At 42.3% G+C, this 24,631-nt stretch overlaps 1 protein-coding gene across 1 annotated transcript in view; it reads right to left on the bottom strand.

Moving 5' to 3' along the window:
- VPS13D (vacuolar protein sorting 13 homolog D) overlaps positions 1–23,100 on the bottom strand; it is a 242,824-nt gene extending 219,724 nt beyond the window's left edge. The window contains exons 1-13 of the mRNA XM_007463189.1: positions 23,004–23,100; positions 17,167–17,244; positions 14,868–15,058; positions 14,690–14,770; positions 11,520–11,636; positions 8,724–8,828; positions 7,334–7,504; positions 6,815–6,915; positions 5,814–5,982; positions 3,704–3,805; positions 3,359–3,560; positions 2,082–2,261; positions 643–773 (exon numbers count right to left, since the gene is read on the bottom strand). Coding sequence (XP_007463251.1) covers positions 643–773; positions 2,082–2,261; positions 3,359–3,560; positions 3,704–3,805; positions 5,814–5,982; positions 6,815–6,915; positions 7,334–7,504; positions 8,724–8,828; positions 11,520–11,636; positions 14,690–14,770; positions 14,868–15,058; positions 17,167–17,244; positions 23,004–23,100 — 1,725 coding nt within the window. The remainder of the gene's footprint in view (positions 1–642; positions 774–2,081; positions 2,262–3,358; positions 3,561–3,703; positions 3,806–5,813; positions 5,983–6,814; positions 6,916–7,333; positions 7,505–8,723; positions 8,829–11,519; positions 11,637–14,689; positions 14,771–14,867; positions 15,059–17,166; positions 17,245–23,003) is intronic.
- Between the last annotated feature and the right edge of the window lie 1,531 nt (positions 23,101–24,631).

Below are 24,631 nucleotides of genomic sequence, written 5' to 3'. Positions count from 1 at the left end.
AAAGAGAAGCCACCACAATGAGAAGCCCGCACACCGCAACGAAGAGTAGCCCCCGCTCGCCGCAACTAGAGAAAGCCCACACGCAGCAACGAAGACCCAACGCAGCCAAAAATAAATAAATAAACAAATAAATTTAAAAAAAAAAGATTCAACTCTTCTGACCATCTTTTTGCCAACTTAGTAAGATCAAAGATCTTCTAGTCTAGAAAGAATATTATATATAAAAAATTACACCTATAGAGAAAACTTGTGGTGGTTCTTTTGTAACTCTGGAAACATGAGACGTCCTATCAGTGACTGAGGGTCAGAATGAATGAAAATCACTGTCGGATACAGAGGACATTCAACATTGACCTTGAAATGCAGAAAATAGTGGTGCTGATGGCATTTTCTTCCAAATCAGAGCAACTATGCCAAGGTGGCTATAACACAGGGAGGGAAGAAGGCATTGCCATAAATCTCACCAGTACTTGCTCTCTGACAAATTCAAAAAACTTATCTACCTCCAATTTGATTTTGATCAGCCTATCTCAAAATGATCAAATGTCAGAATGAATCAAGTTAATACTACTTTTGTTGCCTAAAACAGACCACAATTCACCAACACCCTGGATGAATCAGCCATCCCACTGCTGTACATACTGGATTAGGGAAGACCAGAAGAGGAAACATAGTCCCTTCTGTGGCCAGGTCTCGAAGAAACAGTCCACCCAACCGGACTGAAAGCAAGGAGGAGTTTCTTCGAGGAAGAGATTCTGCTAGAAGTTTTACACCTACAGAAAATAAATGTTAAGAGTTATACTATGCCATCATAGCCTTAATTATTTTAAAAGTATAAGATATTTTACAGAGGACTATCAGATATCATGAACTATTTCTCCTTGAAATTCGAACAAAATAACCCTATCTACATATTATATGTCTATCTATGTAAATCTATAAGGAGTATTAGAAGTTTCCCAACAGAATGAATTTTAAACAGAGCACTTTACAATTAAATTCAAGCAATCTGCTAGTTCACACTAAGTTTATTATTTCTCAGCTCTCACGATTATAAAGTCAGAAACAAACTGGATTTTTTTTTTTTTTGGTCATTTGCCTTTAAACTACTGACAAGCCACAGATAACTGGCTATTTTATGAACTGCAATAAATCTGTCTGTGAGAAGAGAAAACGAACATCTGGGTATTTATTTACATACCTTTAATTCAAATTCAGAAAAAGAAGTCAAATACAGTCGATCTTCATTATTCGCAGACTCCATATTTACAAATTCGCCTATTCACTAAAATTTATTTGTCACCCCAAAATAATACTCAACGGTGCTCTGTGGACATATGCAGAGCAGCCAAAAATTCGAGTCACCTGAAGCGCACGCTCCCAGCTGAAGCTGAACATGGCAATGCTCTGCCTTCTTGTTTCAGCTCATACATGTGCCCTTGCGTGGTCTATTTAGTGCCAGTTTTTTGCATTTTTGTGCTGTTTCTTGGTGATTTCGCTGTTTAAAAGGGTCTCCAAGCACAGTGCTGAAGTGCTGTGCCTTACAGAGGAAATACGTGTAGTAGATGAGCTTCACTCAGGCATGAGTTACACACCGCTGGCCATGAGTTCAAGTAATGAATCAACAACGTATATTAAATAAGGTGGGGCTTCCCTGGTGGCACAGTGGTTGAGAGTCCGCCTGCCGATGCAGGGGAGGCGGGTTCGTGCCCCGGTCCAGGAAGATCCCATGTGCTGCGGAGCGGCTGGGCCCACGAGCCATGGCCTCTGAGGCTGTGCGTCCGGAGCCTGTGCTCCGCAACGGGAGAGGCCACAACAGTGAGAGGCCCGCGTACCGAAAAAATAATAACAAAATAAGGTGTCTTTAAACACACACACTCATAGGACAAGGTTATGTACTGATCCGTTGACGAATGTGATGACCAGAGGCTTGCAGGCACCTAACCTTGTGTTTCCCCTCGGAGCCTGGAGTCAGTATTCACACAACTTTCTAGAACATAACTACTGCAAATAATGAGACTCAAGTGGACACTCGTGCCCAGAGAGATACAGAGAATCAGGTGGCTCTCTGGGGGCAATACCTGAAAACTCAAGCTGCATGAAAGCACTCTGATTCATCTGGGCAGCTCCCTGCTCCTGGTGCAGCAGAGTCACGGTCCCTCGCTGTAGCTGTAAGTTCAGTTTGGCAAAGACATGGTCTCGTTTTGTGTACGTGTTCATACAAGAGGCGTCTGCAGTGGGGTCAAAAAACTCCTCGGAGCCTAAATGTGAGGAAGAAAAGACTTTAAGAAAACACATGGGAAAATTTAAAAAGCACTGATCACAGTTATTATGACATTACTTAACTATTTTCCCCTTTTAGGGAAGAACTCCAAAGTCATGGGTGACTGTTTTATTCACCAATGTGAAACGACCCTAACTGTTTTATAAGGGCCCTGATCAACTTACTGTCAAATGAGGGACGATGCCAAATTCATGATAAAGTACACTATAAGGCAGCACTGCCCAATGCAGTGCACTGTCCTACACTGCACTGTCCTACACAGTGGCCACTAACCACAGGTGGCTTTGAGCACTGTGGCTCATGTGGCAAGTCAACTGAGGAAGTGAATTTTTTATTTTAGTTTAATAAATTTAAATAGCCATTTGTGACTACAGCTACCATACTGGACAGCCTGGGCGTAAAGGGTGGCTCCGGATTGGTATTCAAGCCTCAGAGTTTAAAACTGTTGAACTTGTTCAGATTTAATTCTCTTACAATCACTGCCACTCAGATCGATCTGAAACCATATTAATATTCAAATTCAGTAATGGAGTTGCAAACAAGTATCTCTTGAAACTTCCTCTCTCTGACTCTATGAACATGAGACAAACTGTTACTAATGTCTTTTTTTTTTTTTTTTTTTTTTTTTGGCTGTGTTGGGTCTCTGTTGCTGCACACAGGCTTTCTGTAGTTGCAGTGAGCGGGGGCTATTCTTCATTGCAGTGCACAGGTTTCTCACTGAGGTGGCTTCTCTTTGTTGCAGAGCACAGGCTCTAGGCATGCGGGCTTCAGTAGTTGCAGCATGCAGGCTTCAGTAGTTGTGGCACGTGGGCTCTAGAGTGCAGGCTCAGTAGTTGTGGCGCATGGGCTTAGCTGCTCAGCAGCATGTGGGATCTTCCCAGACCAGGGATCGAACCCATATCCCCTGCACTGGCAGGTGGATTTTTAACCACTGCACTTACCAGGGAAGTCCTTCTACTTTTTTCCTATTTGAAATATGCCATGGGCCATTTCACAAATAACAGATGAATTATGAACCAAGGGTCTCCTTTCACTATAGCCAAGAAGGGCAAGTAAAGGCCAGCCCTGCCTTACCCAGGATCTCCTCAGCAGTCCAGTGTTCGTGCTGCTCCGCAGTCAGGCCCTCGACTGGTTTCCCTTCAGGGCTCTGCTGCCCATACCAGCCGCCCCAGCCAGGAAACCAGGACTGAAGGTACTGCAGCATCCCGCTGCCTCCGCTGGGTTCTGGGTCTCCAGGAGACTCTCCCAGAGAATACAACTGAGGCTCTCGTAAGCTCTGTGTCAATCAAAAATGAGCACATATGAGTACTCGAAGACAGAAACAGGAAGTGATACACCGCTGCTTATTCTCTGTCTGCCCACAGAGGCACTCAGAGCCTACTGGGTTCAGAACACATCTTCTCACAGAGGATTTCCTACCTCTGCCAGTTCTTCCTGTTTGTGAAATCGTTCATAAACCAGTTCACGCAAAATCTTCAATTCCTCAAAGCTCTGTTCCTCTTCAATCCGACACACTTCCTCCTGTTTGGGTGAAAACAAACAAAACAGGTATTATAGCTCCAGAGAAACGGGACACCTTCACGAACCAGTCCAGTACTGTGAAGGAACCCAACTGGCCTCCAACGTTTCCCAACATTTCGAAGGCCACGAAACAATGAAGATAAACAGTTAATTCCATAACTGCTATGTCTCTGGTTTAAAAAGCTTTTCCATATAACGCTGATAGATTCTACCTGGTCTCTGAGATGAGACTAATGGCAAGTACAGAGGGAGCAGACACAGTACTGAGTTGAAAATGGGAAATGAAGAACATGGGCTGCCAGAGTATCCCATGTTTGCACAGCAATGGCCGTTTACAGAGTGCCTTCACGTGCGTCACCTCAATTGATTCAAGTTGGTGGCTAGTTATTATTCTTCCCACTTCAGATGAGGAAACTGAGGACCAAGTTTACAGAGTAATTGTGTAGGCCTCCAGCTCCTTTATGTTTCATATGGGACATTACCAAGGAAGTGGTCATTTTCATTTGTTTCATGCTAGTTAGGAAAGAACAGCGGTGGCCAGCTACATGCAAAGATGCAAAAGAAAGCAGAGGTAGCTATCCTAAGCTGTTTCTTATATGCTATGATTAAGAAAGGATATTATATGTGTTTACTTGCTCACCTCAGCTGTAATTTAGATTTTTCTCTCCCTCCGTGTCTTTGCCTGTGCCTTTAAGAAAACCATCCAAAACAAAAGGTCTGGTTTATTCCATCCTTTTCATAAGGTTTCTATGTCAGTAACCATGCCTGACACTGGTGAAAAAAGCACTAGCAAATTGAGTGGGTCATGCCCGGGGTGCTGGCAGAAGAGGTGAAAACACCCAGGGCTTCAGCACTGCCACTGGTTACCACAGTGGGGTGCTCTCATAGGCTGAATGTGTCCCCCCAGAATTCATATGTTGAAGTCCTAACCCCCAGTGTGATGGGATTTAGGGTGGGGTCCATGGGAGGTGAACAGATTTAGATGAGATGATGAGGATGGAACCATAATGATGGCATTAGTTGCCTTACAAGAAGGGGAAGGCAGACAGATCTCTCTCTACCCAGGAAAGGCCAAGTGAGCACACAGTGAGAAGGCGGCTGCCCACAAGCCAGGAGGTTGGTCTTCCCCAAGAACCGAATCTGCCAGCACCTTGATCATGGACTTTTCAAGCCTCCAGAATTGTTAAGAAATGTCTATTGTTTAAGCCCCTCAGTCTGTGGCATGTTGTTATAGCAGCCCGAGCTAAGACAGGTGCTAAAGGGAAGCTTAGAAGGATTTACTAAAGAAAGAGTGAATTAAGAGATAGTATGCAAGCCAAAATACCGGAAACAGTCTAAATTGCTATTATAAAAACTGATGCTCACAAAGCCAAAACAAATCAAGGAGGAAACACTCCTTACTGCCTTCCCCCAGGAGACAGAGGCAGACAGACTAGAGCCGGGAGGGAGCTTCACACCAGGGCTCCAGGACTGCTGGTTCTAAGGGTCTCTGGTCCTGCAGGTATAGCTAAAACAGAAGCTTACCTTCACCCCTACTTCACATCCTCGGCCTAGCCTCCACCTCCAAATCCCCAAGGTTAGTCAAGTCAATTGGGATTAGGGAAAATGTGGGTCAAAGTCTACAGAGATTAGTTACAGACTTTGCAGGAAAAGAATTAGGATCAGGTGTTGAAGAGACCTGAGTGACTAGATGGAATGTCTCTCTGGGCCCCGCACGGAGAGCTGGGGGGCGAGGAGTGGGTAGGCCTGGCAGGACCACGGCCCCTTTCTCTTCCTCCCACCCCATGGCCCGGCTCTCCTCAAGCAACAGAAGGTGGAAGATGCTTCCTACCAAGGCAAAGCTGGGTCTTCCAAGAACCTCTCACCCTAATAAGACCGACTTTATCCTGTAAAACTATGATCCCAAACAAAGACTTTATTTCTTCACAGTTTCCCTTTTCTTCAGCCTTTGAGAGACATCCTTACCCTCTGACTGGAGACGAGAAATGAGAGACAACAGCCTCCTCACCTTGTCGTCTGCAGACAGTAAGCCTCCTTTCAACTTGGTAAAGTATTTGTCAGTGTAGGACACGGCATCGCGGGCCCGGCGCAACAGGAAGTCCCACGTGCAGCGCGTCCTCTGCTCCCGGATCTCATGCAGGTTGGCGTTCAAAGCAAAATACCACCACTCTCGGCAGCTGAAACAGTTCATAACCATCTAGTTACTTACAATAAAAGTGATGAAAATGCTATCGACCCAGAGCAATCCACAACACACCACTCCCCTTCTGAGACATCTCTTGTCCTGTCAGCCAAATATTTATGCCTCAAACTCAAATAATATTAGGCTAACCTCAACATATGGGGAAAGTTAATCTACTGGATCCTCAGTTTATGCACCGATTATAATACATTACTCAATTGGTCTGAATCACCCATAACATCAGCCCCTACCACAGAAAATCAAGTGGTGGCTATACAGTAAATACCATCTTAAGATAATCAGCAAGGATTTGACTATTAAAGATTTTAAATGGAATATTTCAAGGAAGACTGGAAATACACAGCATCTTAAAAAAGTTTTAATATATTGACTCGTCAAGTTTAGCACATCTACATAAAAAAGATTTATTTTTGCTATAGATGTTATCAAGCGTACTATATAAATGCTGACCAAAAAACTTAGGAGAAAAGACACAGGGAAGTAGGTTCAAGAGTGCTGCAAAGTATTTACCACACAATCAGAGCCCTCCAGAGCAACGCCAGTCTCCTTACTAAATGAGGCTGAGAGGACCTTCTGAATTCCACTACACTTGACCTAAGAGTAAACCCGCGACACCAAAGAGATATACAGTAGCATGTCAATGATGATAAACAACAGAAATGGCATTTTAAAGCCCAGAAAAGTCGACTGTACTTTTATCTCCAACCATGTGTAAAAGACAGTGAGGCATATTTCTGATCTAGGTACAAAAGAAGAACATGCTAGAAAATGCATTTCAGACACAACACTTAGTTGACAAGCCTTACTTCTCAGATACAGCCACTCTGGGTTTCCATTTTCGGAACTTCAACTGCCTCTCCTTTCGTTCCAGCTCCTTGAGGAATTCCATGATTTGCCGGTATTGCAACTTTTTATTAGAGGTTAAGAGACACTAGGTTAGAATTGGTTTGTTTCCTTTGCTCAGTTAAGACATATACGTCACAGGAACAAGTCATATTAGTCAACCCACTGAGCTGAAATCCAGAGCAAACTGCAAGACTAAACTCTGGCACCAAGTGTCAACGTCTCTCTGAAGAGTCAGTCAAGTACGTAAATTTACTATCTCCCTTGTACTCTTTGTTTAGCACTTAAAATATCAAATCAAAACTAACGTGAGACCCACCCAATCCGACTGTATAAAGACAGTGGGTTCTGCACCCACCACAGCCTGGTCTCATGCACACTTCCTTTCCCACAAGGGGACCTCGAAGTATCCAGACCCTTCTATCAACACGCTTCCTTCACCCCAGTTACCAGTCCGATAGTTACAGGGAGAAACAGGGAACCTGAGAGAGTTTCAAGGGAATGGTCTCCAGATGAATATCACATTCAATACGGGGACTGTGCCGAGACCTCAGAGGCTCTTTAGAACAGTTTCTCTTCAGAAGAGCAGACACGCACACAGGCTCCAAGATGTAGTGATGATTTCGACTCTCCTTGCTCTTGTCCATGGCCTCCTGAGTGTCACAAGAATGGCTGTCATCATAGCAAATGTTTTCAGGATCAAGTCACCTGCTGGAATGCTGTCTAATCTACAGCATATTATATCAGAATCCAAAAGCAGGATAAAACAGGGAATCTAAAGCTCTCTAGCATTTTAAAATTTTTATTTATATTTCTTACAGGTAATACACTAGGTAATACATCCACGTGGTTTAAAATTTAAAAGGCAAAAGAAGTGCAACCGCTCCTTCCTACTCCCATCCTCCAGCCACCCAGTTACCCTACTCACAGGCAACCAATGACACCAGTTTCTTATGTACTCCACCAGAAGCATTCTGTACATAGTCAGCCAAATGCTAGTTTTCTGGTTTTTTAAACCATTCTTACACAAATGGCATATATATGCTCTTTTATCTTGGTTTTTTAAACATAATACTGTATCTTAGAGACTATTACGTATTCATCATAAAGATCTTTGCCTTTATTTTTATAGTTGCATACTGTTCTACTGTATGGATGCACAGTATTTATTTAATCAAATTAGCAAAACAAAAACCATTCTGCACAATAGCATGCAAGCCAAAGATAATCATGGTTGAGGGAAATATGAGTCCTTTTTCTCCATTTCACTTAAACCACCTACAATTTCTTTACAAAAAGATTAAACTGAGTTTTTTAAAATATCCTTCACAAACAGTAATACTTTATATCCAATGATTTATAATGACTTTCTAAGTATTCCTTTCTTAAAGGAATGCCACCGAAGGTGAAATTTCAACATAAAATGTTGTAAGAAAGCTCTTCTTTAAGAACCAGATCTGGTGCTTCATTCATTAAAAATCTGGATGCTTAGTACACTGGTGGCTAAGAGAGTGGAGAATGCTAATATGTTAAGTGCATGCAGTGGAATACCATGTAATAGTCAGAAGCAATGAATCAGAAGTATAAGCAGCAATACTGATCAATCTTAAAAACAGAGATTTAAGTGAAAAAAAGCAAACAAAGAAATCAATAATACACTATAAATGTAAAACATACATAAATCTCTATATATTGTTCAGAGTTACAGACACAGCAAGTACCTCAAGCATACACACTCGAGAGCGAACGCCTATGCAGGGAGAGGGGGTGGGAATGGGAACAGAGACGCAGAGAACAAAACCTTATGTGCCAACAATACTACACCACTTTACTGCCGTGCTGGGTTATAACAAAGCCCTGCCACAATCATACCTGTAACTCCACCTGAGGCAAATCCCCCAATAAAGTGCAATCGACATCCCAATAGATGCTAAACTCTGCCACATCTAACTGCTTTTTCCGCATTAATTTCTGTACCTGAGGGAAGACAGGGAGGAAAAGATGATTCTTTATTCACAAATTTATCCATTCATTCAACAGGCCATTTGTGAAGAATCATGCACCGGGTGCTTTGCATGGTGCTGAGGATACAAAACTGAATGAAAACATGGTTACAGAGTTCAGAATCTAACTAACTGGGAATACAAACATGCAAATAATTTTAATTAAGCAGAGGGAAGCAGAGGAAGAATATATGAGATGCCACGAGCAAACAAAGAGAAAATGTCACTGTGCAGATGAATATCAAAAGATGTGTACGTTTCAGACAAAGGGTGGGAAGGAGGGACTGGGACACATTTCAAGGAGCGGGGCCAACGACACAAAAGCCATAACAGCTGCAGAGGACGGCGAGCACATCTGCGTAACTGCAGCACTGTGCTCAGGGATGGGGCAGTATCAGCTCACGTGTATGGACACACATTTGAAGTGAGGAGCTAGTTAAGTGTTGAGAAAAGTAGGTTGGAACGTTACTAGGTGTACTAGGTTGAATAATCCCCTCCGCACTCCCCAAAATTCATGTCACCCCAGAACCTGTGAATGAGACCTTACTTGGAAATAGGGTCTTTACAGATGTAATCAAATTAAAATGAGGTCATACTGGATTGGGGTGGGCCCTAATCTAATCACTGGTGTCCTTATAAGAAGAGAAAACAGACACACGGGGAAGAAGGCCATATGAAGATGGAGGCAGAGACTGGAGTGATGTATCCACAAGCCAAGGAACACCAAGGCATCCGCCGGAAGGGAAGGAGAGAGGCATGGGACAGTCTCTCCTTCAGAGCCTCCGGGGCAAACCATCCCTACCAACACCTTGATTTTGGACTCAGGCCTCCAGAACTAAGGAAAATAAATCTCTGTTGTTTTAAGCCATCTAGTTTGTGGTGATTTATTATCATAGCCCTAGGAAACAAATACAATAAGAAGTTTGTCATATTAAGGAGTTTGGATATCATACTTGAAGGGACTTGGAGCCACTGAGAGTTTTGATGCAGGCATGCACACCAGGACACAGTATGGGTTTTAGAAACAGAACTCTAGCAACAGTGCAAAGTGGAGCTTCCCCCGACGGAGTCATGGGTGTGTCAAGATAATGAGCCAGTTTATATGATCGAGTTACATTTTAGGAATACAGCGACCCTTGAACAACATGGGAGTTAGGGGCGCCGACCCTCCGCGAAGTGGAAAATCCACGTATAACTTTATAGTCAGCCCTCCACATTCGAGGTACTACATCCAAGGATCACGTAATACTGTGGTATGTATTTAGTGAAAGAAATCTGCATCTAAGTGGACCTGCACAGTTCAAACCCATGTTGTTCGAGGGTCCACTGTATTTGGTTACTCTGAGCTAAGCACCTCCAGCCCCAAGCAGCCACATCCATTTGCCCCAGTGTCCTGTACAAATACCATGATCCTTCTCTGTGTGCCGTGACGTGGGAAAGGTTGAGAAGCATTGGCACAGAACTAATCAAGAGCCTAGGATGGAAGCAAGGAGGTCACGGAAGTCAGGACTTTACTGAGCAAGGCAGAAGCTGGCAGGATGCTGAACTCAGACAGCCGCGGCGAGGATAAGCGTAAGAGCCACATTTGAGACATTGTGCGGGAAAAACTGGCAGGACACTGTGACCAAATGCATATGGAAACTGAGGAATAAGAAGGGAAGGGATGAGCACAGGCTTCTAGGGACTAGCGTCATGGGTAAGAACACGTGCTCTGAAGCAGCGTTGGCAAACCTGTTCTGTAAAGGGCCAGAGAGCAAATATTTAGGCTTTGGGCTGCAGCTACTCAGCTCTGCCACGGCAGCACAAAAGCAGCCTTAACAACATGTAAATGAACGGGCGTGGCAGTGATGCACTAAATCTTAATTTACAAAAATAGGCGGGGCAGATTTGGCCCCCAGGCCACAGTTTGCCAACCCCTGATCTACAGCCGGTGCACCTGGGCTCCAGACCCGAGCCCACCACTCACTCATCCTTCTGCTTCTCAGCGTCCTCGGCTGTAGTGCAAGGATAACAGTGGTGGAGGTTACTGGGAATTCGATGAGATAAGTCATGTGAAGCACTAAGAGCAGTGCCTGGCACATAAAAGGGCTCTAACCCGTTTTCATATGTGTGTTTGTAACATTCGGTAACATGTTAGAGAATGAAGGAAAACAGCTGGTTTCAGGGGAGTGAAACGGGCAGGTGGAATATAACGGGATCATTTTGATTATAACGAGCCTAAATACCACAGAGGCGTCCCATAGGCAGTTAAGAGACCTTGAATCTGAAGGTCAGAAGAGGGGTGGAGAATGGCCCTTCGAGATGCGGGCGCCATCAGCAAATATTCCCAGGCGGCTGCTGAAACTATGAAACGGAACGAGCGTACCCCGAGAGCGCATGTAATGTAAGAAGAAAATCAAAGATAAGATCCTTTCTGCACCTCAGTTTCTTCGTGTACACAACGTGCCAATGTTTAATGGATGAATTAAATAAGAACAGGTCAGAAGAAATTAAGTTTCCCTGTTTCAGCAAAGGAGACAAGAGACATCCCTCCACACCCTCCAAAGAACATGGAGAAGATCATCGTGGTCTCATTACCTATAACACAAAAGGACACAAGGCAGAGCCCTAAACGCGCCAGACCGAGCGCTTTCTTCCCGGTTTGCAGTCGTTATTTCATACTCACAGGCTCGTTCACAGCATTCTGCATGGACACATTCTTAATGCAGATGCCAAACGCAAAAGGATGGGAAGGATTGGTAATACCATCTTCAAAGCGCAAATGAACATCTTGAATTTTTAACTGCAGCGGGGAAAAAAAACACATTTAGATTTAGACAACTGCTGCAGGTAGAATACCACAGGCAGGAGTCTACTTAAGTAAACCACAGCAGGCATTTTACACAAACGCATAGCTTATGTCACACACACACCCGATAATCTAAGTTCCTCAGAGTTTTATAATCACAAACTGGACATGAATGACACCTCCTTGTGATCAGTGCCTTCTCAAGAAGAGAGTTACAATACTTGCATCAAATCGTTTCAGAAAACACCTTAAACACTGAAATAAAGTAGTACCATTGTGTCTAGATAACTGTCCCTCTCTCTCTTATGATATCTTAATCTTGCCTCTGTGTCCTCAAACCTGGACACAGGAACACCAGCAGGGCATTTCCATTTTGACCTTATTTATTTCCCCTTAGCCCCTATAGTGGGGCTACAGAAAAAGCACTCTGCTTCAATCAATTAAAAAATAATAACAGAAAGTGAAAAGACAACCCATAGAATGTGAGAAAATATCTGCAAATCATATATCTGATGATAAGGGACTAAAATCCAGGATATATAAAGAACTCTTACAACTCAATAGTTAAAAATAAATAAATACATTTTTTTAATGGAAATGGGATTTGGACAGACATTTCTCCAAAAGATATACAAGTGGCCAATAAGCACATGAAAAGATGCTCAACAACATTAACCATTAAGGAAATGCAAATCAAAACCACACTGAGATTTCACTTCACACCCACTAATATGGCCATTATTAAAAGACAGACAGTAACAAATCCTGATCAGGATGTGGAAAAATTTAAATATTCACACATTACTGGTGAAACTGTAAAATAGTTCCTCAAGGACTTCCCTGGTGGTGCAGTGGTTGAGAGTCCGCCTGCCGATGCAGGGGACACGGGTTCGTGCCCCGGTCCAGGAAGATCCCACATGCCGCGGAGCAGCTGGGCTCGTGAGCCATGGCTGCTGAGCCTGCACGTCCGGAGCCTGTGCTCCGCAGCGGGAGAGGCCACAACAGTGAGAGGCCCGCGTACCGCAAAAAAAACAAAACAAAACAAAAACAAAAAAACAAAAAAAAAATAGTTCCTCAAAAAATTTAACATATAGTTACCATAAGACTCAACAATTCCACTCTTAGGCATATACTCAAGAGAACTGAAAACATACGTTCACACAAAACCATACACGTGACTGTTTATAGCAGCAATATTCCTTATAGCCAAAAAGTGGAAACAACCCAAATGTCCATCAACTGACAAACGGATAAACAAAATGTGGTCTATCCTGGGAACTGCAAAAACTCTAGGTATGAGCACTCCGTTCAAATGCCTAACCTAAGAGACCTGACCAAATTTTAACATAGGCTTCTAGCAGCCTAAGGCTGAGTCCCCAGGACATTCCATCCCCTTCCTGAGTTTCCATCTAGAAAAGCTCAGGGCTGTGTGTTCTAGCCAATGCCTGACAAGAGCACACCCGACCCCCTTCTTAGAGCATTTACCAAAAAGGGCTTCGAACTGCGAACCCTTTCTCTGTCCCTATTCGATGTGTCTCCTACAACTCAAGGACCTAAATGCCACTCCCTGGAAATGGAATCATCAGGAAGGACGGGGCCTCTGTCTCCCCTCTCTCTGGGAGGACAGAAGCCCAGCTAGCAGACACAGCTGGCCTAATCATACCTACACTGACCAACCCTTTGTAATTTTTCACCTGAGCCCTCTCCCCACCCCCACCCCGCCCCCATTCTCCCTTTAAAAGGCCTGGTCACCTCTGTACAAACTGGAATGGAGCTCTGCTCCTTCCCCTACTGTCAGAAGTCACTGAATAAAGTCTGTTTTCACCACTTTAACTTCACTCCAGCTTTGTATACCTTTGGCAATCCATCCAATGGAATATATTATTCAGTCATAAAAAGAATAAAGTCCTGATACATGGATGAACTTTGAAAGTATTATGCTAAAAGGCCAGTACAGCCCCATTGATGTGAAATGTCCAGACTAAGCAAATCCACAAAGTAGATTAGTGGTTGTAGGGGGCTGGAGGGAGAGGGGAATTGGAAGTGGCTACTAGTTGGGTATGATGAAAATGTTCTGGAATTAGACAGTGGTGATCGATGCCCAACTTTGTAAATATACCAAAAACACTAGATTGTACACTTTAAAAGTGTGAACTTTACAGTATGTGAACTAAATCTCAATAAAGCTATTATTAAAAAAGAAAAAGAAAATAATGAGGAATTTTTTTAAAAATCAATGACAGCTAAAATAAATAAATAAATAAATAAATAACTGCCTGGAAAATATTTCAAAGCAGTCACCTCAAATGTACTGAACTTTTCCCCCAATGTTATCAAAGTTATGAATCCAGCAACCTCAGGCTGTATTTTGGGGGAAAGCGGGACACCTTAAAAACATGTGGCCTGTGTCACTTTGGTACTGCAAGAAAACCCTGGAGGTAAGAAGTGTGGGCTAACACTTACGACACACTGAAAATTAGTGTGAACCCTGCTCTAGTTTTTGAGGACAAACAAAACAATAATTAAAGCAGAAAATAGGGCCAACAGCCCTAGCACTGAAACTCAACAAACTGCCTCCAGACACATCAGTGACAGTAAATATCTTACTGGGCTGTTCACAGTGCACTACGGAATCAACTGGAAACCACATCCAACCCCTCTCATTGTACAGATGAAGAAACTGAGACTAAGAGATTAAGTGATTTAGTCATGAAGACTCAGGTGACCTGGCTTCTTGGGAAGTAAATCCTTCAGCAAGTAGGGTTCCAATATTCGAAAAGAAAATGAAGTGAAATGTCAATGAAATGAAAACTCCTACTCACACTAACTGAAGCAAGAAAAACCTGTGTCTGCCCAGAGCTGGACTCGCTTTTCAGGTTTTCCCTCTGGCACTGCCTATGAAAAGGCACACATGAGCAATCAGCGCTCTCCGCAGACACCCTGTTATCAGTTAAACCCACAGGAAACAGCAACCACGGACACGAAATGCACTTAAGCCTGAGCGATCCCTTCTGTGTTCATACTTTATAAAAGCCATTAGGACTTACTTCAATATTCTCCACAATTCTCGTAACTACCGAGGCAGTAACTGAATACCAGTAGGATTCCCCTTTCTGCTGGCGTTCGTTCTACAAAGCAAAGAGCCGGTGTTAGCAGAATCTAGTGCTTTGCTCATTTCAAGTCTCACCACCACCGCTCTCATGGCCAAAAGGATTTCTGCCTTGCCTTCCACTTTTCCTCCAGGGCTTGAAGGAGAGCTTTCTTGCGTTCCCTTTCCAACAGCTTCTCCTTTTCATCATTGAAATCCTGTATTTTTTCAGGGGCTCCAATTAAGTGAAGGCTGGAGATGGAGATCACCCAAGGGTCCACATGGGGGCGATAGAAGGGAATCTGAAGGGTTACCTTCCCAATTAAGCCTGCAAAAAGGAAATTCTTGATAACTGTCTGCACACATTTTTAAATTCTATTTTTGTGTATTCTAGTTTTAAGGAGTATTATTACCATTTACTTTTTTTTTTAACATCTTTATTGGGGTATAATTGCTTTACAATGGTGTGTTAGTTTCTGCTTTATAACAGAGTGAATCAGTTATTCATATACATATGTTCCCATATTTAAGAAAACAAGCAGCAAGCTTTCGTACATGTGAAACAAACATTAGTGGGCTGAGATCTGCAAGAACGAGGCATAATAAAGCAGAAGACGGAAAAAGGTCAGTGTAACTTTTTCACATCTAAGGCAACATCTCCCTCTGGAAATTACCTCCTCCCCAACAGGACTACATCGTAAACTTCCCTGGGGTGTCTTTTCTTCCCATGGCACCTGTACTAGCCCGCAGGCACACACTCATCTCTTGTTCATCATTGATTAGCTGGTTGATAGGTACTTATTGGGAGTTATCAGACTCAGCAATATGTCCAATCTTGAACACAGCAACCGAAACGTAGGTCACGTTGCAGTGGTACTCTATCGAGAAAGAATTCCGATTCTTCATGAGAACTCGGGCTGATGGGAAAGCTAAATGGCCTGGTAGAATTGTGACACTTATTTCCCAAGTTCTACCATTTCTCAAAGATCCACACAGCCCAACTAACAGTCTACCTCTGAAAGCAACACATGTTATCAGACTGTTATCATTACTGTCTAAGATCTAGAATTCGAGCAGGATCGATCTGTTATATTTAAGATAACAGAGTATCATTAACACCAAATGATCAACTGTGTAATCCAGTAACAGATGAAGAAATCTTACAACAAATAATGAAAAAATATTTTAATTTTGACTTTAGAAAAATCAAAGTTTTTTACATTTAATAAAATTTATATTATAACTGAAACCATACACCAATTTTCACAACAAAGAATTTTAACAATAATTAGTGTACAGTTGCAATTCTAACCTAAATTAACTGGGAGGACACTTATATGACAGCAAAATATAACTTCTGTTACATTTTATTTTTGCAGAACAAGCATAAAAAGGGTCACTTTTGCCAAAATATTAGAAAACATCAATTTTCCCTAACAGCCTCTCTTAATCCTTTGATAGTCAAATAAGAACTCTCCTGGAAGTATCCACTGTTTCAACATTCTTGAGAGTTTTTCAGATTCTAACTTGTCAGTGCCTTTGCTTGTGATTCTGGCAGTTCACCTAGGACTTGAATTGACTTCAAGAAAGCCTAAATCTCTTGAAAGATTTCTATTTTATTTCACCTAGCAACTGATTTGCATTGTACTTGCACTTTATTGTAACATAAGTACCCTCAAAATAAGGGAAAGACTGACTGATATCAACAGGCTTGTTCAATGACGAGCAGTGTCTAAAGAGGGACTAATTTTATAAGTGGTCACTTAATACAGAATATTTTTATTCCATGATAATTCTTGTTTCCTTACCAAATCTAGTAACTGCAAGACTCTGATAATAATTGCAAACATCGACTGAGTGTGCCGGGCACTGTTCTAGTCATTTTAATGCATTAACTCAGGTATTCCTCTCAACAAACCTATGATATAGGTACTAGTATTATCCCATCCTAAGATGAGGATGCACACACAGAGTGGTTAGGGAACCTCCCCAAGGTCACACAGCCAGAAAATGGCAGATGTGGAATAGAAACCCAAGCATACAGTTCCAGAACCCATCTTTCATTCAATAGAGAAAACTGTCTCTCAGTAATATGAATTCTCTGAAAATAAGAACCTCCTGTATCTGGGATAGAAGTTCTCAGACTTTAGTAAACATAAGAATCACCTGGGGTGCATATTAAAGATGCAGGTTCAACAACACTCCCTCAGAGACTCTGATTCAGTAAGTCTGGGGGCCACCTGACCTCCCCACCACCACCCCCAAGATCATCCTGATACTAGTGGCCTAGAGACCACACTTGAAGACTGATCTAAACTCTATCCTTCCTACCCTGCCTCCTCCTGGTCCAAAAGAGCCAAACTCAAGGGCTCTCAATTTTCACGTCCCAATCGATAAAAGACTCAAAACTGCCTCCCACTCCCTTGTTCCACATACCAGCTTTGACTTCAAATGGTAATTCCAGTTCTTTCAAGGCATCCTTCTTTAAAGGCAAGTTTTCTAATTCAACAGCACCTAAAAAATAAAAATACCGTAACATGTTCATCCAACAAATGCAGCAGTTGCCTGCTGTGTGCAAATCAATGAAGGGTAAAGGGAGAGTTTCACATCTAGACCCAGGCTATACCAATGTGCATTCTCTGTACTAATTTCCTGACCAGCCCACTGACATGTAAATAACAGCTGAAGCTTACCAGCAGATGAAGGATTTAGGCAGGGATCTAACTCTAATGAGCCAGATAGTAAATATCTCAGGACTTATAGTGTCTACTGTATATTCTCCTTTTGTTTTGTTTTGTTTTGTTTCTTTACAAGCCTTTAAAAATGGAAAAGCCATTCTCAGCTAGCAGGGGGATCTGGCCAGTTGTCCGGTTTACAGACCCCTAGTTTAGGCTACTATTCCACCAGAGGACCATTAGCATCTGAATCAGCTAGGATGAAATGCAGGCTCCTGGGCCTGAAACAGAAATTTGCAATTTTTAACAAGCTCTCCTTACCCACCACCCTCCCCCTCCCCCAAAATGGGTGTATTCCATACCACGTCAGAGAGCCCCTGTAAAGTTGGTCATCAAGAGGAATTTATACTCTCTCCTCTGGAGAGACCCCCTCTGCAGGTTCTCCTCTGCACCCTCACTCGCAGGTGTAATAACCAGTCAGAGAGCAAAGGCATGAACAGGACCACCGCTGAAGGTCCTTTTCAGACCCAGTTTCTATAATTACTTATATCCAAAAGCACAAGATGACTCCAAAGCAGACTGAAGGATTTGTCACAAGGGTGCAGCTAGATCTCTCTCTCTCCCAGCAATGGAAATCAACTCTTTACACATACTGGGTTGGTCAAAAAGTGCATTCGGGTTTTTATGGAAAAACCCGAATGCACTTTTTGGCCAACCCAGTACATACTGATCCCTCCCCTGCGCCTAAGGCACTGTGCTGGCCACTGGGAATAAAAACAAAGGCAGGCAGGGTCGCCATCTTCAAAGTGCTGGGGAAACAGCCGTTTTATAAAGTTGTTCATTTGTGCAACACAAGTCAATTTCCGAGTCACTTAAATCTGTCTGAAATGTACTCTCAAGAACAGGGAGTACAGACAACCACCACCCAGCAACCATTAACTGGTAAGAGAACGCAGAAGAAAGGAAAGCAAGTCTGTTCCTCCAGAGACACACTAATACAAGAAACTTAATTATTTTCCCCTTTGAATAATTAAGACTTGTGCATTGGCATCTAAAGAAGTATTCAAAGCTAGCATTTTGGCAGATTCTGAGCAAATGCCCCCAACTTATTTTTCAGACTTTTGCAAGAACATCTATTCACATGGGGCTCCACTTACCTTAAGACTTACCAAAAGGAGAAGTTAATAATCCCAGAGAGCCCAGAAACAACCCTATAACCACACTTGGGGAGAAAATGAGCATAAGGGGGAAAAAACATGAGACACATTCCTTATCAGTTGAAACCGACTTAAAGGGAGGAAAGCATATAACTTCTGAAGAGCAACATTTGCAATCTGAATCATTCGCCCTATTTTTCAATACCCAAATCTGTCACAAAGGCAGACGGCCCCAGGTTTCCATGGCTGCTATACAGAGTGGAGAAGTGGAAAGAACTGCAGGCAATCCATGCAATGAAAAATTAAAGAAGCTGAAGCACAGACAGCAAAGGAGGTGGTCTAGAAAGGAGAGGACACACAGAAAAGAAGGAGGAGAAATGGCAGCCTATAGCAAGTCAAAAACAAGGGAATCAGGCACTTCCCTGGTGGCCCAGTGGGTAAGACTCTGCGCTCCCAATGCAGGGGGCCCAGGTTCGATCTCTGGTCGGGGAATTAGATCCCGCATGCATGCTGCAACTAAGAGCCCTCATGCCACAACTAAGAAGTCCACATGCCACAAATGAAAAAAATAAAAGATCCCGTGTGCCGCAACTAAGACCCAGCACAGCCAAAAGTAATAAATAAATATAAATATTTTTTTAAAAAGGGTAATCAGGCAAAACACAGATCAAAGGCTTCCTACTTCCCCACCCACTCATATGTACCCACAACTGGCCCTGCTGGAAAAGGTCCCTCCAAGGGACCAGGCCACAAAGCACCCAGCATAGGTAAGCACCTTACAGATAATAATGTTTGTTGATTTCCAGACAGATAATTTGCAGACTTATTTATGGATGGTTCTCTCATCCAAAAATTCCTCACCTCAGATTAACAAGAAATCTAGTCACTAGCTGGGGTGAATTTAGAGTAATACCTAATGACTACTCAAGCCTCTTCCCTCAGCTCTAGGGAAGCCAACCTCATCTAAAGGGCCAACCTGGGGTTCAGAGCTTATTTTAAAAAAAAAAGGAAGGGGAATCTAAATGTATGCCCATGGCCCAGAGTTCAGACTCCTTGAACCAGCACTGGCAGCCATTATCGTCTGGCCCCAAACCATCCCAAAGACACCCTGTAGGTTTCAGCCTTCTGCCTCTGCTCACACGCCTCATTCTGCCTGGAATGTGGTCACCTAGCCTGGGCCATCTATCAAAATCCTGATAAGACCCACTCAAAGCCACCCCCAGAATAGCTTTCTCAGGGTCCTCCAGACAAGATGAATGGCTCCCCTCCCACTGCATTATGCCTGTACCTCTAGTATAACAACGTAATACATACTGCCTTGTATTACTGTACAATTATTTCTGTCTCCAGGACTGGTTAATGGCTCTCTGAGGGCAGGAATTATAGAGATGGAGCTGGGATGATGATGACGATGACGATGATGATGATGATGATGACGATAAGGAGGAGGAGGAGGGAGGAGGAGGGGGAGGAGGGAGGAGGGGGGGGAGGAGGCAGAAGATGAGGATGGCTATCATTCAGTGAGATCTTACTATGTCCCAAGCATTTCATATGCATTTCTTCATTTGATCCTCACAAAAATATGAGGAAATACTATTATTTTCTTCATTTTTAAGATAAGAAAATTGAGGCTTAGAGGACAAGCAGTCTGCTTAAAAATCATAGATCTGGTCAGTGGTAGTACTAGAGTTCATACCAGACCTGTGTGATCTCTGGCGGCAGGAGGGACAGGGGATGAAGAGGCTTCCGTAACTTGCTCACAGTCACAAACAGCTGTTAAGTGGTGAAACCAGGGTTAGACCCTATGCCTGAGCTCCAAGTATTTTCTACTGTCTCCCCGTTTTGTATCATTCCATAACACAGAGCAGGTGCTCAGTGAAAGTCTGTCGAATGACTGAACAAATGAAATGTTATACAAGTGCTACCTCTGTCCTTCCACTACTCATATGCTACTTTGCATTTTTATTGCTTTTAGCATGTGTGTACAATCTACCCTTGAAGTCCAACCCACCAGGCTAATCATATGTTGATGGTCGTATGATGATGATAACTAACACTGACTGAGGACCAAGCTCTCTGAACCTACATTAATGTGTTTAGTTCTTAGAACCTTATGAGATAGTTAATATTACCTCCAACTTGCAGAAAGGGAGACTAAAGCAATTTTAATATTTAATTTTCTATTTAATTCTTAGTAGAATTTGAGTGATTCAGTACTAAGGATGTAATGTACAACATGATAAATATAGTTAACTTATATGTTATATATGAAAGTTGAGAGTAAATCCTAAGAGTTCTCATCACAAGAAAAAACGTTTTTTCTATTTCTTTAGTTTTGTATCTGTATGAGATGATGGATGCTCACTAAACTTACTGTGACAATCATTTCATGATGTATGTAAGTCAAACCATTATACTGTACACCTTAAACGTACACAGTGCTCTATATCAATTATATCTCAATAAAACTGTCAGAAGAAGAAAAAAAGAATTTGAGTGATTTGCCCAAGTTACTGGTAAATGGAGGAACTGGGATTCAAACCCAGTCTGGCTACGAAATCCATACCCTTGACCACTATTTCAGTCGCCTTTGCATCTTCCAAAGCATCTGTAAATATTTGCAGACAGACTGAAATAACATTCTTATTCCTATCTAGTACCCTCTGCCCCCAAACACTGCTTAACTATGTCATCAAGATCAACAAAAAGTGTCAACTCCTTTACAAAGCCATTCTCTCAGTGCATTGCAAATGCTCTAAAACTTTTCTGGCCAAGCATCGTGGCGTGCTTTGGAGCCATAAGGACGGAGTGCCTAACTGACACAGTTTTGAAAGAAAAAGCATTTTTCTATTCTGCAGAGAAACATTCCTCAAATTCCACAGGTTCATTAAAAGCCATAGAGAATAATTTTGAAGAAGAGATAAGCACAGAAAAGCAGTAGAAAGCTTCAGAGATACACACAGTTGTCCTCACAAGGTATGTTCTGTCTAAAACTGCTGAGATTAGAAATCTATTATTAGTATAGACTCCATGATTTATCAGGTACCACAAATTTCTATTTACTCGTTTCTTTAGCAAAGATCCTTCTTCTTACCATACCACTCTTGAGAAAGCCAGCTCTGTTATGAGCAATATTGTTATTGTTGTTGCTAATAACAATGTTGCTCCTTCTAGGCCCTGTTACCTGCCCTGTACAACCTGGTTAGCTTCACAGTATGTCTGAGAACTTCAATAAGTGACCAAAGAGGTGAACCTGACACGACTGTTGTACTTTAAACACAGCCCCGCCCTGACAATTGGTCACTTTCACTTTCCACTAAGCAGCTCCCTTCTAGGAAAGGGCAGAGGGAAAAGCGGAAGAACAGGAAAGAACCCACTTCTGTTTCCAAAGAAAGGAAGGGAGTGGGGAGGTGCAACCGTGCTAGCTCGCCACCGCCTATTGCTGCTGTGATCGCTCCACTGGTTTAGGTGGGTCAGAAAACCCCAGAGAATGCTGCTTCTGGGAAGAGGAAATCACTGCACCCTGTGCCCAGACTGTACACACATCTGGATCACTGCTAGCCCCACTAACCTGCCCTGGTCCACTTGCCAAAACTCATACTCCCAGGAAGCCCAGGAGGTTTCCACTATATCTGAGGCCTCCTTTCCTCTTTCTATGATTCTACATGTTTGCAAACTGACTTTATTTTCTTTCTCTAGATTTGTTAAAGGGCTCCATTTTGAGTTGAGCAAACAGAACTTAAATTAAAACAAGGAGGAGAAGAAAGCCGCTTTCCAATCCCCACATCAAACCACTGGGCTGCATTTACACAGTATAGACCTGTAAAGGCTAAAATGTCTCAAGCTTTAGGTACGTTACTACTCAGCAAGACAAGAACTCAGAAATTCTGTTGGAAGACCCCACGGTAACGTATTTTAAAACTTCTACTGGGTGTCTATTACACACCAGCAGGATAGGAGCTTCAATGGTCACTCCACTTGATTCTTTTAGCAATGCTATAAAGGTACATTACCCTCTCATTCTAAAGAAACTGAGGCTCAGAATTTCAGTGACTTGTTCATGTAGCTAACAAGTAACACAGCAGGATTTGAAGCCGAAGCCAATGCCATTGTCACTACATCCTGGCTGCCTCCACAAAGCTTCATAAAACTAAAAACTTAACTGGGGTAAAGCACAGTCACCAGTAGCATGGTCTTCCTTTTTATTTTCCTTTTAATATTTAACAGTCCCCTAAAACCTACAACAATCCAGCTATATACTTAAGTTACCCTGTAATAATCATCAGTGTCATATGGAAGAACATTATTTCCTTTTACACATATTTAATACAAAGCCATCTGTCCATCGGGGTTTATTACTCTCAATACAACAAAAAGAACATAAAAAATAGAAATGCAATCTGCAAAGCATACTTCACCAAAGAAAGATACATGCACTCACCTTTCAGAAGTGCAACGGACAGCTGGTCAGTGTTCAGGTTATTGACATATTTCCCCAGATAGGTATTGAGAACCCAGGCTACAAGACCTTCCAACATGACTATATCCTCAAGACAAGGTGTTTAAAACTCATGGATCATTATTTCTCTCTCTCATGGTCACAGAAGAATCTATGAAAGAAAAAAAAAAAAAGGAAATGAACAGAAAAACCAGACAGTTTTTCCAAGCTGATATCCTACTCTACCTGCCCTGAAGGTGGCTGGATGCAAATCACAGATTTAAGAAAAGACGGGGTGACCAATGTTCACTGCACCACTGTTTACAATAGCCAAGACATGGAAGCACCCTAAGTGTCCATCAACAGATGAATGGATAAAGAAGGTGTGGTGTATATATATATATATATATATATATATATATATACACACACACATATATATATATACATATATATATATAACGGAATACTACTCAGCCATAAAAAAGAAGGAAGTATTATTTGCAGCAACATGCATGGACCTAGAGACTATCAAACTAAGTGAAGTCAGACAGAGAAAGACAAATATTATATGATATCATTTATATGTGAAATCTGAAAAATAATATAAACGAATCTATATACAAAAGAGAAACAGACTCACAGACATAGAAAACAAACTTATGGTTACTAAAGGGGGAAGAGGGGAGGGATAAATTAGGAGTATGGGATTAACAGACACACTAATATATATAAAATAGATAAGCAACAAGGGTTTACTGCATAACACAGGGAAGAATATTCAATATTGTATAATAACCTATAATAGAAAATAATCTGAAATATATGTAACTGAATCACTTTGCTGTACACCTGAAATTACCACAATATTGTAAATCAACTATACTTCAATTTAAAAAAAAAAAAAAAAAAAAGATGGGATGAAAAGCACTGTACGATGCCCCCACTAGTAAATGGAGGGCCAAACCAATACATCTGCATTTTGATCCAGCTGCAAGGGACAGTCACTTATAAATTTACCAAAAATTACCTACAATTCAAAGTTGTGTATCTTTTCGATGTAACTGATCGTTAAACTGCTTGCTTTTGGTGACTGACCTGGGGACTAGACTGTCCTGATCAGAGGTTCTCATCCAGATGTGATATGGCAATGTCTAGAGACATTTTTGAATATCACGACTGGGGGGATTGCTACTGGTACCTTGTGAGAAGAGACCATGGAGGCTGCTAAACTTCCTACAATGCACGAGATAGCCCCCCCGCGGCAATGAATTATCCAGCCCCAAATGCCAATAGTACCAAGGATGAGAAACCCTCTCCTAGATTAAGGCAAAAATGGCCTAAGAGACTGCATCAGTAAACTTCATATTCTGCACCGATCCTCTTTAAGCCTTCCCGAAATCAATTTTGCAAACCTGTTCATCAGGCTCATTCATAAAATGATATAAATGGAAGGGAGACAACAGTGGTTTATTGTTCTTCTTAACTGTCCTGGAGCTGCACTGCTGGTACCTGGACACCAGACAGCGCTGATACAAGGGACCCCCTTAGTCAGTAACGGCAGACAACAGAAATCCTCTGGTTCCAGCTGCAGTATTTACAGTCAGCGCTGATTTACTGCTGTCATTACA

This window comes from Lipotes vexillifer, unplaced genomic scaffold (genome assembly GCF_000442215.2).
Source record: "Lipotes vexillifer unplaced genomic scaffold, Lipotes_vexillifer_v1.1 scaffold109, whole genome shotgun sequence".
In the NCBI taxonomy this organism is placed as follows: domain Eukaryota; kingdom Metazoa; phylum Chordata; class Mammalia; order Artiodactyla; family Lipotidae; genus Lipotes; species Lipotes vexillifer.
This window is presented reverse-complemented; position numbering and strand designations above follow the sequence as displayed.